The 13,459-nt window shown below is 39.8% G+C and overlaps 2 protein-coding genes across 2 annotated transcripts; both read left to right on the top strand.

Moving 5' to 3' along the window:
• The first annotated feature begins 4,860 nt into the window (after positions 1-4,860).
• On the top strand, positions 4,861-5,784 carry LOC137833213 (uncharacterized). Its single transcript, XM_068641574.1, has 2 exons — positions 4,861-5,110; positions 5,339-5,784. The coding sequence occupies exons 1-2, from the start codon at positions 4,861-4,863 to the stop codon at positions 5,782-5,784; spliced, it is 696 nt and encodes a 231-aa protein (XP_068497675.1).
• A 1,126-nt stretch (positions 5,785-6,910) lies between these two features.
• Positions 6,911-11,993, top strand: LOC137833214 (uncharacterized). Its single transcript, XM_068641575.1, has 3 exons — positions 6,911-7,621; positions 7,766-7,906; positions 11,646-11,993. Exons 1-3 carry the CDS (start codon positions 6,911-6,913, stop codon positions 11,991-11,993), a joined length of 1,200 nt encoding a protein of 399 aa, XP_068497676.1.
• Positions 11,994-13,459: the final 1,466 nt, after the last annotated feature.

Consider the following 13,459-nt stretch of genomic DNA (forward strand, 5'->3'; position numbering starts at 1 on the left):
GGGTTCCATAAGAAGCACATGAGATTTATATTGTGATACTAATCATTTAACCCCCAAAGAAACTACATAGCCTAATCCTCACATTTTCTCTAACTAATAGTAGGCACAATAGAACAAGAACATTTCATTTTACAAGTACAAAAAATATTAGGTCTAAAGTTCTTTATATCATCCCAAAATAATCTCACTTTAGAAAAATATTCAGTAGCAGATTAGTCTCCTTGACTCAAAGTAGTCAATTCCATTTGCAAATCAAAAATTCAAGAATGATTGCCTTGAGAATACGTTGTTTCTAGGTCATTAAAAACATCGGTAGTAAAATCCATCTATATAATACTCTCCCTAATAGGAATAGAGACATAATGCACCAACCAAAACACAACCATAGTTTGTAGGATTAAGGACCAACGAGACCAAAGGCATTGTAGGATTCTCATTATGATGTAGGGAAAGGTAGGTTTGATCTGATTTTTCCTCTCCCATGTCTGAAAGAAAAGAAATAAATGTTAGATTCCAAAATCAAGAAAGAACCACAAGACGCAGAAATAATTTCAAAGTGCACAACAAAGCTCTTCAAACGACAAGGCTTCCACTGTGAACTGAAACTTGCAAAGGAAATTCGTACAACGAGTAAGAAGAATGGCAAAAGAAAAAAAAGGAGAACCCAAATTTATCGATAGGCAAAACCTGGAACAGTGTAGAGCATCTAGAAAAGAAAGAATAGAAATAGCATAAAAATTATATTAATTCATTAGTGTTGAAGGTTCAGGAAAACAAAGTATATGAAAGGAATACATCAGAAAAAAAAAATATGGGCCTGGAAAAACAAAAAACAAGGCAGGCCCAAAAATAAAAGAAAACAGTAGAGGAAAACTTGGTATGAACACGACCCAATTTACAAATATTTTATCAAAAACAAAAAGTAATTTCTTCCAACAAAGTTGGGTAATTAGAATTCATTACCATGAGTAAGGGATGTGTGACTCTTAACTACATGATTTTTGTGTGTAATGTTACATTTTATATAAAATAAATGATTTTATATAAAATAAACGAAAAGCAAAATTGAAATTAGTTATCATTCGTGACAGAAATATATAAGTTTTAATTTCATGTTTTGTGGGTGTAATGTCATATTAGATATAAAATAATTTATATTGTATTTTTACTGAAAAATTGGACTAAGAATTCCGAGGTGGAAAATGGATGGCTTCTTTAAACTCTTTGATACTGATCAATCACAAAAAGAGAAGGGAGGTTCACTGCAAAAGATTCACTTATGCTTAAGTTAATAAAGATATATTATGATCAATCACAAAAAAAGAAGGGAGGTTCACTGCAAAAGATTCACTTATGCTTAAGTTAATAAAGATATATTATATTTGTGCGTATAAAAGAGTATTAAGAGTTGAGTGAGTTTACATGAGGGAGTACTTCCTCGAGAGTATCTATTTATGTAGGCATATGCTGATTAGGTCATTGGTAGGGCACTCAAATAACTATAAGGACCATAATATAGTTTTTTGACTATATAAAGAGCATTACTTACTCGGTTACAATATTAAATATTTGTTTGAAGAGTTAGATATGTATCATCCTTTAATCTCAGGTAGGCACATAAGCGTAAAATCAAAGCGTACAATAATGAACAATAATGCACTTAATCATCATAAGGATCTTACAAACTACGATTCACACATTCCATATTCAATTATAATAGAGATAGACACTTACCTTGATGCATGAGAGAGTCCATATATGAGCAGTTTCCTTTTATCTCTTTTCACGTTCTTTTTTTATGGTTAACTGTGAACAACTTCCTTTGCGGAGACAAAAACCCGTTTCTATTCTTTCCCAAACTCCCTTAAATTAGATTTTCATTAGGTATCATAAGATATATATATATATATATTCACATTAACCAATGGGCCTTTTATTTTATTAATTCATATTCAGGCCCAAAGCCCAAAATCTATTTCATGAGTTACATTATAAAATTAATTTACATAATTTTCTAACATTCTTCCACTTGACTCATATGATTTATAATACTTTCATGTTTTAATAATTATATAAATCATAATGCACATTGGAAGGCCTTACGTAAATTGGTTTTATCATCAATCAAAATTAAGGATACAAAAATAATAAGAGTCATTGTGGTTACATGTCATTTAATAAACACATTTCCTTCCATGTACTACTATATCACCATTTCTCCCTGATATGACTTTGTAATGAGATGTCCATAATGAGTTCAAACATAATGTCATTTTCATCAACAGTAACATAATTTGTTTTCCACACTATAATTTGCATGCATATACATAAAGTAGAAACATAGATATCAGAAAAATTTATATATCAATGAGCTCAAAGTGTTAAATAAGCATTAATAACAACATTCATAATTCACTAGTAGACATAATGCCCATATTCTCAACATGACCAGTAAATGTTTTGGGCAGTAACCCTTTTGTTAAAGGGTCAACAATCATAAGATCAATGCTAATATGTTCTATTAACACTCTATGTTTCTAAACTTCCTCTTTAACGACAAAGTATTTCAATTTCATATGTTTAACACTTTTCGAATACTTGTCGTTTTTATAAAAGAAAACAATTGTGAAATTATCACAATAAATTTTCAACAACTTGGCAGTACTGTCAACAATTCCAAGTCCTAAAATAAAATTCTACAACCAATTAGCCTGAACTGTGGGCTCAAAGCATGCCACAAATTTAGCTTCCACAGTGGATGCAACAATGACTAATTGCTTCGCACTTTTCCATGAAATAGCTCCTCTGACTAAAAGATACACATAACCAAATGTAGACTTTCTTGTATCCATACAACCAGCAAAATATGAATTTGTATGTCCAATCATCTTAAGATAGTCAGATTTCCTATACGTAAGCATGTGATTCTTTTTCCCTTGTAAGTATCTTAAAAATTTCTTTGCAAATTTCCGATGATCCATTCGTGGATCACTCTAGTATCTACCAAGCATACCAACTGCAAAGCTAATATATGGTGTTGTATATGATGTATAAAATAATTTTTATCAACATGTGTCATAGCGTCTAATGCCTCTTGATTAAGCAATGATTTTTCCTCCATCAGTGGAGGTTGGACATCAACTAGTAATGCCCTAAAATCAGAAAATCAGTTACTCGATTTTCTAAATACTTGGGTGATTCCCTTATTTTATGGAAGTTTAAGAAATAAAAAACCATTTCAAGGAGTTCTTCAGAGGTTGGGTATAAGGCACTTGTTGCCACAACTTGTGAGATCCAATGGATCACTTATCTTCTCCAAGACCTTCGTGTTTCTTATGTTCAACCAGGTACTTTATATTATGACAACCAATCCACCATCTAGATTGTCTGTAATTAAGTTTTCCATGAGAGAACAATACATATAGAGATTCATTGTCATATAGTTCATGAGAAGGTTAATGTAGGACTTCTCAAACTACTATCCATTCCTCCATGCAAGTTGTTGGCATATACACAAAGCTTTTAGCACAAATTATTTTCAAGAACATTCATTCCAAGTTGGGAATGAAAAATATTTATTCACAGCTTGAGGGCTGGTAAAATATTTGTAATTTGGGTTACGTTTGTGATTCAGGCCCAGATTTCCTTTGTTGTTTTCTTTTGTTTTTAGGACTGCCTTGTTTTTTATTTTTCCATACCTATTCTCTGCTATTCTTCTTACTTGCTACATGAATTTCTTTAGCCACTTTCAATTCACAGCAGAAGTCTCGTCTATTGATTTACCATTATCGGTATTAGTTTTTACTTTAAAATTAGGCTAAGTAGTAGATAAAGTTTTTATGAGAATAAGTATAATAACTTAGTAATTTCAATCTTTTTAACCATATAAATTAATAATTTCATAATTAGAAGAATGTCTCTTGGAAACTATTTTTATAAACTCTTATTTGAGTTTTCTTAAGTTTTTCCTCTAATTAAATTTTTTTCTTGTTTTCTTCTCAATTTGTATGTTGCATATACATGAAAAGGTTCAAGAGATGACATGGTCACCCAAGTGTTAGTGGAGCAGTCGATGAAATTCTAAATTTTTTTTTGGAAGAAAAACAATATGTATGAATCGATCAAGTATTGCAAGAATGCTCAAGTATGATGATTATCACATAAGTGAAGAGATAAATTTAATTATCATTGTAAGAAAATTATTAAATAGAAACGAATTTTAGAGATCAAAATAATTAGTTATTATTTGAGTAAATTAGAGACTATTTTTTAAACTAAAATATATTTTGAACAAACATCAATTGAAAGTCTTTTGGATTTTTGCTTTGTTCTCTCTCTTCCGAAGGCATTTGGAGCGGCTAGGATTTGTGTGGGTGATTGTTCATTCTCCAACTTGGTGGTGGACGGTGGTGGCGCATGGGTCGTGGACGCTGGTCGACGGCGACGCGATAGTCTACCAAGATGCTGGTGGTAGCACGGTGACTCTCTACGTTTGCGTACAAGGTGTATTCTTTCCTTAAATCTTTTTCTTCATAAAGGTGTTTCTTCTTGGAACTTTTATTGCACACAAAAAGTTTCCACCTTTTTCATGTAGCCACTTCTAATTTGTGGTAAAGTCAAGATTTTTATAAAAATTGGCGATAAAGTCAAGATTTTTATCAAAATTTGTGGTAAAGTCAAGATTTTTATCAAAACTTGTGGTAAAGTCAAGATTTTAATCAAAAATTTTGGTAAAGTCAAGATTTTTATCAAAAATTTTGGTAAAGTCAAGACTTTTATCAAAATTTGTGGTAAACTCAAGATTTGGTGTTGTGATGGTATGGTTGTGCGGGGGTGGTGTGGTGAGTAGTGACTTTTGGAATGGCAAAGGGTTCTAAGGGTTTCCTTATCCCATGGACTTGTTTGAAGGATTATGAAATATCTCCTGCGAAAACGGTATATGATAAGCCTGGCCAAAGGAAATCTTTTGCTCAGGCTTTGGGAACTACATGTGATATTCCTTTGTCTGAATTACCCACTCCTTGTATTAAGGGAGACATGATTGTGGTTCGGATAGATGAGGAAGATTACTTGGCTAGACTTGAGGATTGCAAGACCCATTCATGGTCAAGTAATTCTTTCTAAGGGGGATAAACCCCTTACACACCTGGATTTAACTAAAAAATTGCAGCCGGTGTGGAAGGCTCTTGCACCGTGAAAAGAAATTCCTCTCGGGAAGGGTTTCTATGAGTTTGAGTTTGCTTCTTAGAAGACATGCGATGGGCCCTCGGGATGGGTTCCTTGAAGTTATCTTCAGGTTTCTTGAGACTGTTTGCCTAGACAAAAGACTTTGTTCCAGCTACTATGAAGAGTACCAAAACTCAAGCCTGGGTTCGACTATATAAGTTGCCTTTGGAGTATTGGAGATCAAGGGCGATTTTTTCCATTATCAAAGGTCTTGGTACTCCTTTGTCTTTGGATGAGAATATTATGAGAAAGAAAAAGGGTATGTTTGCTAGAGTGTTGGTGGATATTAATATGTTGTCCCCTCTTCCCGATCACCTCTTGGTTGAACGTTCAGACTACACTTTTGTAGTTGGTGTGGAATATGAATGGCTACCTCCCTTTTGCTCTCATTGTAAGATGATAGGGCATGAGCTTGCTCAGTGTCGGGTCATACATGATCAGGGTCGTGTTCTAGGGCCTCAACAAAAATCTTCTCATAAGATACTTTCCGATGAACCAAATAAGGGGATGAGTGTGGCTCCTAAACAACGTCAAGAATATTCGAAGAAAGATCCGTAGCCGAAGCTCGTGGAAGGCCCCACAGATAATTCAAACTTTTTTGTTCCTGACGAGGCTAATGCAAGGTCACCCTTGGGTCACCTTGCTTCTGATAAACCAGGAGGACTGGAGGATGATTTTGTTGATATGCCTCCTCTTGAGGATGCCTCAGATCACGAATCCAGGAAAGGTTTATCCACTCATACTTCATATTTTCCAGAATAAGGAATGCTACCTGCTGTTATGCAAGGAAAGGGCTCAAAGTTTCATGCTCCTATTGAGGATCTTCATGTGGAGGTCTCACCTCCTGTGGGGGATCCATCTCTTCAGAGGGCTACTTCACCTGTAGTTTCTACAACACCATTCACTACTCCTATGGATGGTCATCACATGTCTGCAATTGTGACTGTACCATCCCCGTCGTTGGTCCTGCAAAATCATTTTTCCCCTACAGGTTTTGGAAACTACAAATGTGGGAAGTGATCCTTATATTGGTACGTCTACTGCCATTGTTAAATTTAATCATGACCATATCACTGTTGAAAAGCATATTGAGTCAAAATTTTGGGTTGATCCTAATGAGATGGAGGAGGATGCAGTCATACTGGGGAGGAGATAGTTCGTACTAAAAGAAAACCTAGGAGACCACCTAAGGGGACTGGTAAAGCCAAAAAAACTGCTAAGACAGTTCACATCATAATGTCGCAATGAAGGTATCTTCTTTTTTATAGAACGTTAGAGGACTAGGAATCCACAAAATTGTGGAGATGTTGCTTAGTTTACTTAAACTACATAAACCCCTTCTGGTTTTTCTTGTTGAATCAATGGTGTCGTATACTGATGCTTTTGAAGTCCTTTTCAAATCTGTTAATATGCATTTGGTGGCTACGTCTCCTATTGTTAATAAGTTTGCAAAGCTTTGATGTTTTTCGATCCCTAATCTAGTCCAAAATTTCTCGTTAAATGATGTGTTTATTTCTGTATCTTGCCATCTGCATGATAAATGTTTTAGCTTTGCAGGTGTTTATGGTGCTAACACATACTTGGCTAGATGGTTTTTGTGGAGGGATCTTGGTTCCTTCATAGGGACTTGATGTATTTTGGGAAATTTTAATGTTGTGCTATCGACGGATGAATGTAAAGGGGGATGGCTCCTAATCAGGTTTCTTGTAATGATTTCCTTGATTGGATTAATACTAATGATCTTGCTTGTATGACTTTTACTGGATCTGGTTATACTTTGTGTAATGGAAGAAGAGGGCTGCATAGAATTCATAGAAGACTGGATAGGGCTTTATGTAACGGAGTATGTCTGGATGAATGGGATTCATGTTCTTATCAGGTTCTTGTTAGGAATTGTTCTTACCATTCCCCTATTCTTGCTAGTCTTGCCAGTAATTCTTTGAAGAAGGTTAGCAATTTTTGTATCTTTTCTATGTGGCTTCAGGACAGTTCATGTCTGAAGCTTATTCATGACTCTTGGAATAATAAGGTTGTTGGGTGTCCTATGTTTATTTTGCAACATAAGTTAAAAAGGTTGAAAACTGAGCTTTGTGATTGGAATAAAAACTCTTTTGGTAATGTTCACAATGCAGTTATTCTTAAGCAGGGTCTCCTCCTTAGTATTCAACAAAATTTAGAGATTGCTAGTATGTCTGATATTGATGGGCTTCTTTGTCAAGAAAAGAAAACTAAGGAAGAATTTGATCATGCTCTTCACTGTCAATATTTGTTTTGGAAAGAAAGAGCTAAGATGCTTTGGTTTAAAGATGGGGATAGACATACTGCTTTTTTCCATGTTGTGGTTAAAAGGCGAAATAATTCTAGTGAGATTCATCGTTTACGGATTTATAATGTGGTTATTGAGGATCCTTAAATCATTGAGGAACATATTTTGGAATTTTATAAAACTCTTTATGCTGAGTCTATTTCTCATGATCGGGATACAGATAATATGCAAGATTTTATTGGTACTTATGTTCCTAATCTGGTTTCCTCTTAGGAGAATATGATGTTGATGAAATCTCCTTATTTTTTGGAAATCAAGAATGTTATTTTTAACCTTAATGGTAATAGTGCTTCTGGTCCTGATGGTTTTGCTGGTGTTTTCTATCAATCTTGTTGGGATATTATTGGGACAGATGTTTGCAATTGTTCCAGCCGGTTGACTCGATTGCCTCCGTACTTCCAACGACGATCACACGCCCAATTCTCTCTACCTTTGTTCGTGCTTTCCTTGGATCAAACACCTGAACCTGCAAAGACAAAGGGGCGCCCTCGAGGCCGTTTGCACTCCGACGCTCAAGTCAATACTGGGGCTAGGAAACACCAAAACTCTTAGCCGTAAAAGCTCTGTGTAAAACTGTATGTGTATCATGTAAATGTTGCATACCTTCTTAGATTTATTACTTCCCTTTATATAGTCTAGGGTTTCCGCTATTTTTGCCACCCGCATTTAGGGTTTCTGAGGGTATTCCTTAGTGTCGCTATCACCCACTCTTAAGGCAATCTAGCGCGTAAGGCTCCCTTACAGGAGTGCAACCTCTGACGGGACGACCACCTGAGTACCAACTTGTACACCTAATATTTGGGGCCATCCGTCCTGGGAGTGCCCTAGTTGTTCACGTGCCATGCATGCAGCCTACCCCTGGAACGTAGCCCCATGGGCCTTAGCGTTTCCAGTGGTTCTTTACTTGTGCTACGCCTGAATGCGCTATTTACCCCACACGCATGGACCCCTCGTAATCTAGGCTTCTCCCTACTGATAACTGGTGTGTTGTCTGGGATCCACCTCTCGTGGCCCAGCTCCACTGTTTGAGTCACCGATGTCCGATGTCACATCGCCCTCACTCTATTGCCGAGGACACATTAGCACATTCTGGTGATCAACGTCTGACCACTCTTTGGCACCCTGGGCATGCCGTCTACGAGGCACTAGCCCACACCGCTTGTGGGACCCAACTTACGTGGCCCACCTCTACAAGCAGTCAATGACGTCCGAGGACTAATCGGTACACGAGCCCCTAGTATCGAGCTGTCAACTTGTTCAGCAAAGAGACTAAGTCCTCGCCCGTGACGACCTACGTGGCACTGTGTGAAGAGACGTGAACAATGCACCAAAGTGACACTTCTCTGTACCTATTTTAATCTGCGCACACGTGTCTAGATCAACGGTCAGGACTTAACGCCGCTTGCGCTCCTTCGTTTACGTTAAGCCTTGGAGTTTTTGTTCATTCATGGGCCTTAGCATTTACTGGTGAACCATACTTGTTCATTCTTGGAGTTCTAACTCGAGGGGGAGGTGTTCTCTGCGAACCTACCCTACCCACTCTCAATACCTCTAACGCGAGTGAACGGTTCGTAACTGCACTATAAAAAATATTCGAGAATATACTTCAATCGAAATTTATTTGGTGACCTCGTTAAAAAACCCTTGGAAGGGAAAAAGAGTGTCCCTTAAAAACTATGTAAATGCTAAAGTTCAACTGAAGTAAAACTTGAGGTTGGTCGCATTCCATGTACGAGGAATCGCGCCTCCCTCCAACGTCTCAAGCCTGTATGCTCCATTCCCAAGGGCCTCTGTCACTCTGAAAGGACCAGTCCACTTGGGGGACAACTTGTTTTCTAGTTGGTACGGGTGGGCCTTTCGCATCACCAGGTCAGCGACCCGGAACTGGCGAGGTCTCAGCTTAGAGTTGTACTTGTACTCCACCCTTCTCTTCAAGGCTTCAGCTTTGGTTCTTGCTTCCTCCCTTACTTCATCTAGTAGATCCAGGTTTGCGCTTGTAGGGTGTCATCCAGGTTTCTCCTCCTTCGACAAGGCAGATCTGCAATGATTCCTCCCCAAGAATTGGATATGTACTTATCCTATGCGTCCTTAGTGTCTCCTGGGATAGTGACCGATGACTCCTCTTTCCCCCTCTCGACGTGCTAACCTGATGGACCCCCACCATATTATCTACGATGAAGGTTCGAGGCGTCTTCAGGGTTTCTTGTATGACGGTCCTCTGTCTGCCCCCTTGCCTGAACTGGCGAGCTTAGCTAGCAAGTCAGCTTGGTCATTCTACTCTCTAGGGACATGTACCAACTCGAACGCCGGAAATGACTCCTTCAAGACCTGGACATATTCCAGATAAGTCGCCATCTACGACTAGTAGGAAGTCACTCTTTGCCAACAAACTCTACGCACCCATCTCCTTGGATCGCAGTATGCCAACGATCATGGCTTCAAACTCTGCTTGGTTGTTGCTGGCCTTGAACGCGAACCGTAGGGCCTGTTTTTTAGAATATATGGCCTTAAACGAGAGGGGGGTGAATTGTTTAAAGAGGGTTTTTGAAAACTTTTTCAGCTAGAACAAAATCCTTTGTATGAAACTCAATCAGAAATTCAGTTAGCCAAGATATAAAGCACAAAACAGCAAAGCACTAGAAAAACAATCGGTTGTTTATACCAGCAAAGCAATAACAACTAAATTTAAATGAGTTTAAGGGAAGAAAGAGATACACAAACAGTTTGTATTGGTTCACTCTTAAACCAAGAGCTACATCCAGTCCAGCCACTAGGCAATCCACTAAGTAATCAAAACATATTACACACAAACCACCAAAGAAGTGACCTTGAACCCTTCAAGAAACACACTTCCTTTGGCACAACACACACCAAGAATGTTGATCCTCACAACCTCAAGAGCACACAACACTCCTTGGCAACAACACTAGAATATACAAAAATGTTCAGAACGAATTACACTTGTTTACAGAATAATCTAAAATCAATACAGATGTAATCCTATTCCACTCTCTCTTGAGAAAACCCAAAGCTTGATGTGAATGTTCAAAACTTGAAAGCAATCTTTTTCAACTGAAAAACTCAAATCTGTTTTTCTTGTTTGTTATAAAACATAAACAAACTATTTATAGTTTTTCAAAGATTGGTCAAAGCATTTAATAGAGAAGCGTATTCAGTTGAAAATCATTTAAAGCACACTCAACTAACAAAACAGAATTATGTTAGGATTTTCAAAGAAACAATCGATTGAAACCATGAAACAATCGATTGTTTTGGTTTGACAGCAAGTCAACAAACCAAAACAGTTTTGAACCTTTTCAAAAACACCTAAGAGCAAAACAATCGGTTGTTTTGGCAAAACAAAAAGTTGTTTTTCACTTAGTTTGAAAAACACTTTAAACACAAAAAGGTTTTAAAACACATTAGCTTTAGATTCAACAAAGAGTGGATTACACAAATAAACTACCCAGATCTTATCCTAAACACAGCAGCAACTCCAGCCTTGCATCAAACACTTGGATTTGGATTCTTCAAAGCCTTTGATCACTCTTGATCAACACTGTTCGATCAATAGCCCATTCAGTCCCTTCAAGATGACGTCAGCACCGCTGCCTTGCTGGTTAGAGGACCCATATACAGAGAGCACCCGTCGGAAGTTGGCTTCCTCTTGGTGTGCATCTGTCGAGGAGAGCTCTACCACAAAATCTGCGTAGACTTGGCCTTTGATAAGGCCTCTGGGCTCGTACTGGACATCGAACTCTGATAGTTCCATTGTCCAACGTACCATTCTTCCCACCACGTCCGGCTTCTATAGGACCTTGCGGATAGGCAGTTCAGTCGTCACCACTACGGTAAAACTATGGAAGTAGTGGCGAAGTCTCCTTGCTGAGAACACCACGGCTAGGGCTACCTTCTCTAGGGCCTAGTACCTTATCTCAGGCCCCTGCAATACTTTGCTCACAAAGTATATTGGCTTCTGTACTTGGTCTTGTTCTTGCTCAAGGACTGAACTGATCGTCCGTTCTGTTACTGCGAAGTACAGGCGAAACGGCATACCCAACTGGGGTTTGCATAACATTGGGGGACTGGTCAGGTATTTCTTCGATCTAAGGAACGCTTCTTCACACTCCTTGGTCCAGATGAACCTATTGTTCCTCCTCAAGCACTGGAAGTAGGGGTGACCCTTGTCCCCCCTACTGATACAAATTTGGACAGAGCGGCCATCTGCCCTGTCAACTGTTGCACTTCCTTTACTGAGATCAGGCTCCTCATTGCGAGAATTGTAGCACACTTCTCAGGGTTCGCCTTTATCCCACGCTCAGTGAGTAGGAAGCCCAAGAACTTGCCCGCTTCCACCCCAAACACGCACTTCTCAGGGTTCAGCTTCAGCCTGTACTTAGCTATTGTGGTGAATAGCTCTTCTAGATCAGCAACATGCTAATCCTTCACTTGTGAGGTCACCACCATATCATCCACGTAGGCCTGTACATTTCGCCCTATCATGGGTGTGAGTACCTTATCCATCAGCCTCTGGTAGGTGGCGCGTGCATTCTTCAGCCCAAAGGGCATCACCGTGTAACAATAGCAAGACAGCTCTGTCATGAACACTGTCTTGCATTCGTCCCTGGGATGCATCTTAATCTGGTTATACCCAGAAAAAGCATCAAAGAAGTTGAGCAACCTGCAACCCGAGGCACTGTCCACCAAGGTGTCTATGCTTGGTAGGGGATAGGAGTCCTTCGAGCAAGCCTTGTTGAGGTCCATGAAGTCCACGCACATTCTCCACTTTTCGTTGGCCTTCTTCATCAAGACCACGTTCGCTAGCCACTCCGGGTATTGGATCTCCCGTATGTGGTCGACGCTCAGTAGCTTCTTCGTCTCTTCCTTGATGACCTGTTGCCTCTCTTTGTTAAACTTTCTCCTTCTCTGGCGGACAGGCCTGACCTGGGGGTCCATTGTGAGGTGGTGGCATAGGAAGTCAGGGTCTATGTCAGGCATGTCCGAGGCGGACCATGCAAAGGCATCCAGGTGTTGTGCTATGACCTCGGCAATCTGGTCCTGGGCCGCTTGGCCCAAAGACTTGCCAAGCTTGAAAAATCTGCCACTGATCTCCCTCTCTAGGACGTCGCCAGCCGATTCAGGTCACCGCTCCTGAGCGATCTCTGCACAGGCGACCCCTTCTTTACTTGTTGCCCGGGTGGTGACTGTGAACACCCCTCTCTTTGTCTTGAGGCTATTCTCATAACATCTTTTAGCCTCCTTCTGGTCTGACTTGATGGTGATCACCGTTCCCCCCAAGTAAGGAAACTTCATCTTCATATGCCTCGTCGACGCTACCGCCCTCAGCCTGTTCAGTGCGGGCCTGCCCAACAGTATGTTGTAAGCTGATGGGGCGTTCATGACGAGGTACCTGATGTTCTTTGTGCAGGAGGCAACACCGTCTGTGAAGGTAGTTCTCAGCTCTAGGTGCCCACACACCTCCACCTGGTCTCCCGCAAAACCATACAAACAGCCAGTGTAAGGCCTCAATTGATCAGGAGACAATTGTAGCTTGTTGAAAGTCAACCAGAACATCACGTCGGCCGAGCTTCCCTTGTCCACCAAGACACGGGGTACCTTTCTCCCTACGGTCACTACTGAGATCACCACTGGGTCATTGTTGTGGGGGACAACATCTCGGAGATCGACCTTGGTGAAGACAAGGTCGACGTCAAGGGTCTGATCTGCCTCCTACGCCTCTACCGTCATCATCGCTCGCGCGTACTTCTTCCACTGAGAAGCACCTGAGATGCGCTGTGAAAGGGCATCTCGTGCCCCTGATCTCCTCCTGGCACTGGCACGGTCTGGGCTCCCTGTGACTCCATCAAGTAGTCCTTCAGGAAACCATTCTTCACCAACTCGTCTAGC

Source organism: Phaseolus vulgaris, chromosome 6 (assembly GCF_000499845.2).
Source record: "Phaseolus vulgaris cultivar G19833 chromosome 6, P. vulgaris v2.0, whole genome shotgun sequence".
In the NCBI taxonomy this organism is placed as follows: Eukaryota; Viridiplantae; Streptophyta; class Magnoliopsida; order Fabales; family Fabaceae; genus Phaseolus; species Phaseolus vulgaris.

What these genes read in the sequence shown, in the direction of transcription:
- LOC137833213 (XM_068641574.1), top strand. Translation starts at nt 4,861, where the DNA reads ATGGCAAAGGGTTCTAAGGGTTTCCTTATCCCATGGACTTGTTTGAAG. An exon ending in CAAGACCCATTCATGGTCAA is followed by an intron (nt 5,111 to 5,338) that starts GTAATTCTTTCT and finishes ACTTTGTTCCAG; the next exon opens with CTACTATGAAGAGTACCAAA.
- LOC137833214 (XM_068641575.1), top strand. Translation starts at nt 6,911, where the DNA reads ATGGCTCCTAATCAGGTTTCTTGTAATGATTTCCTTGATTGGATTAAT. An exon ending in GTTTACGGATTTATAATGTG is followed by an intron (nt 7,622 to 7,765) that starts GTTATTGAGGAT and finishes GTTTCCTCTTAG; the next exon opens with GAGAATATGATGTTGATGAA. An exon ending in GGGATATTATTGGGACAGAT is followed by an intron (nt 7,907 to 11,645) that starts GTTTGCAATTGT and finishes GGGACTGGTCAG; the next exon opens with GTATTTCTTCGATCTAAGGA.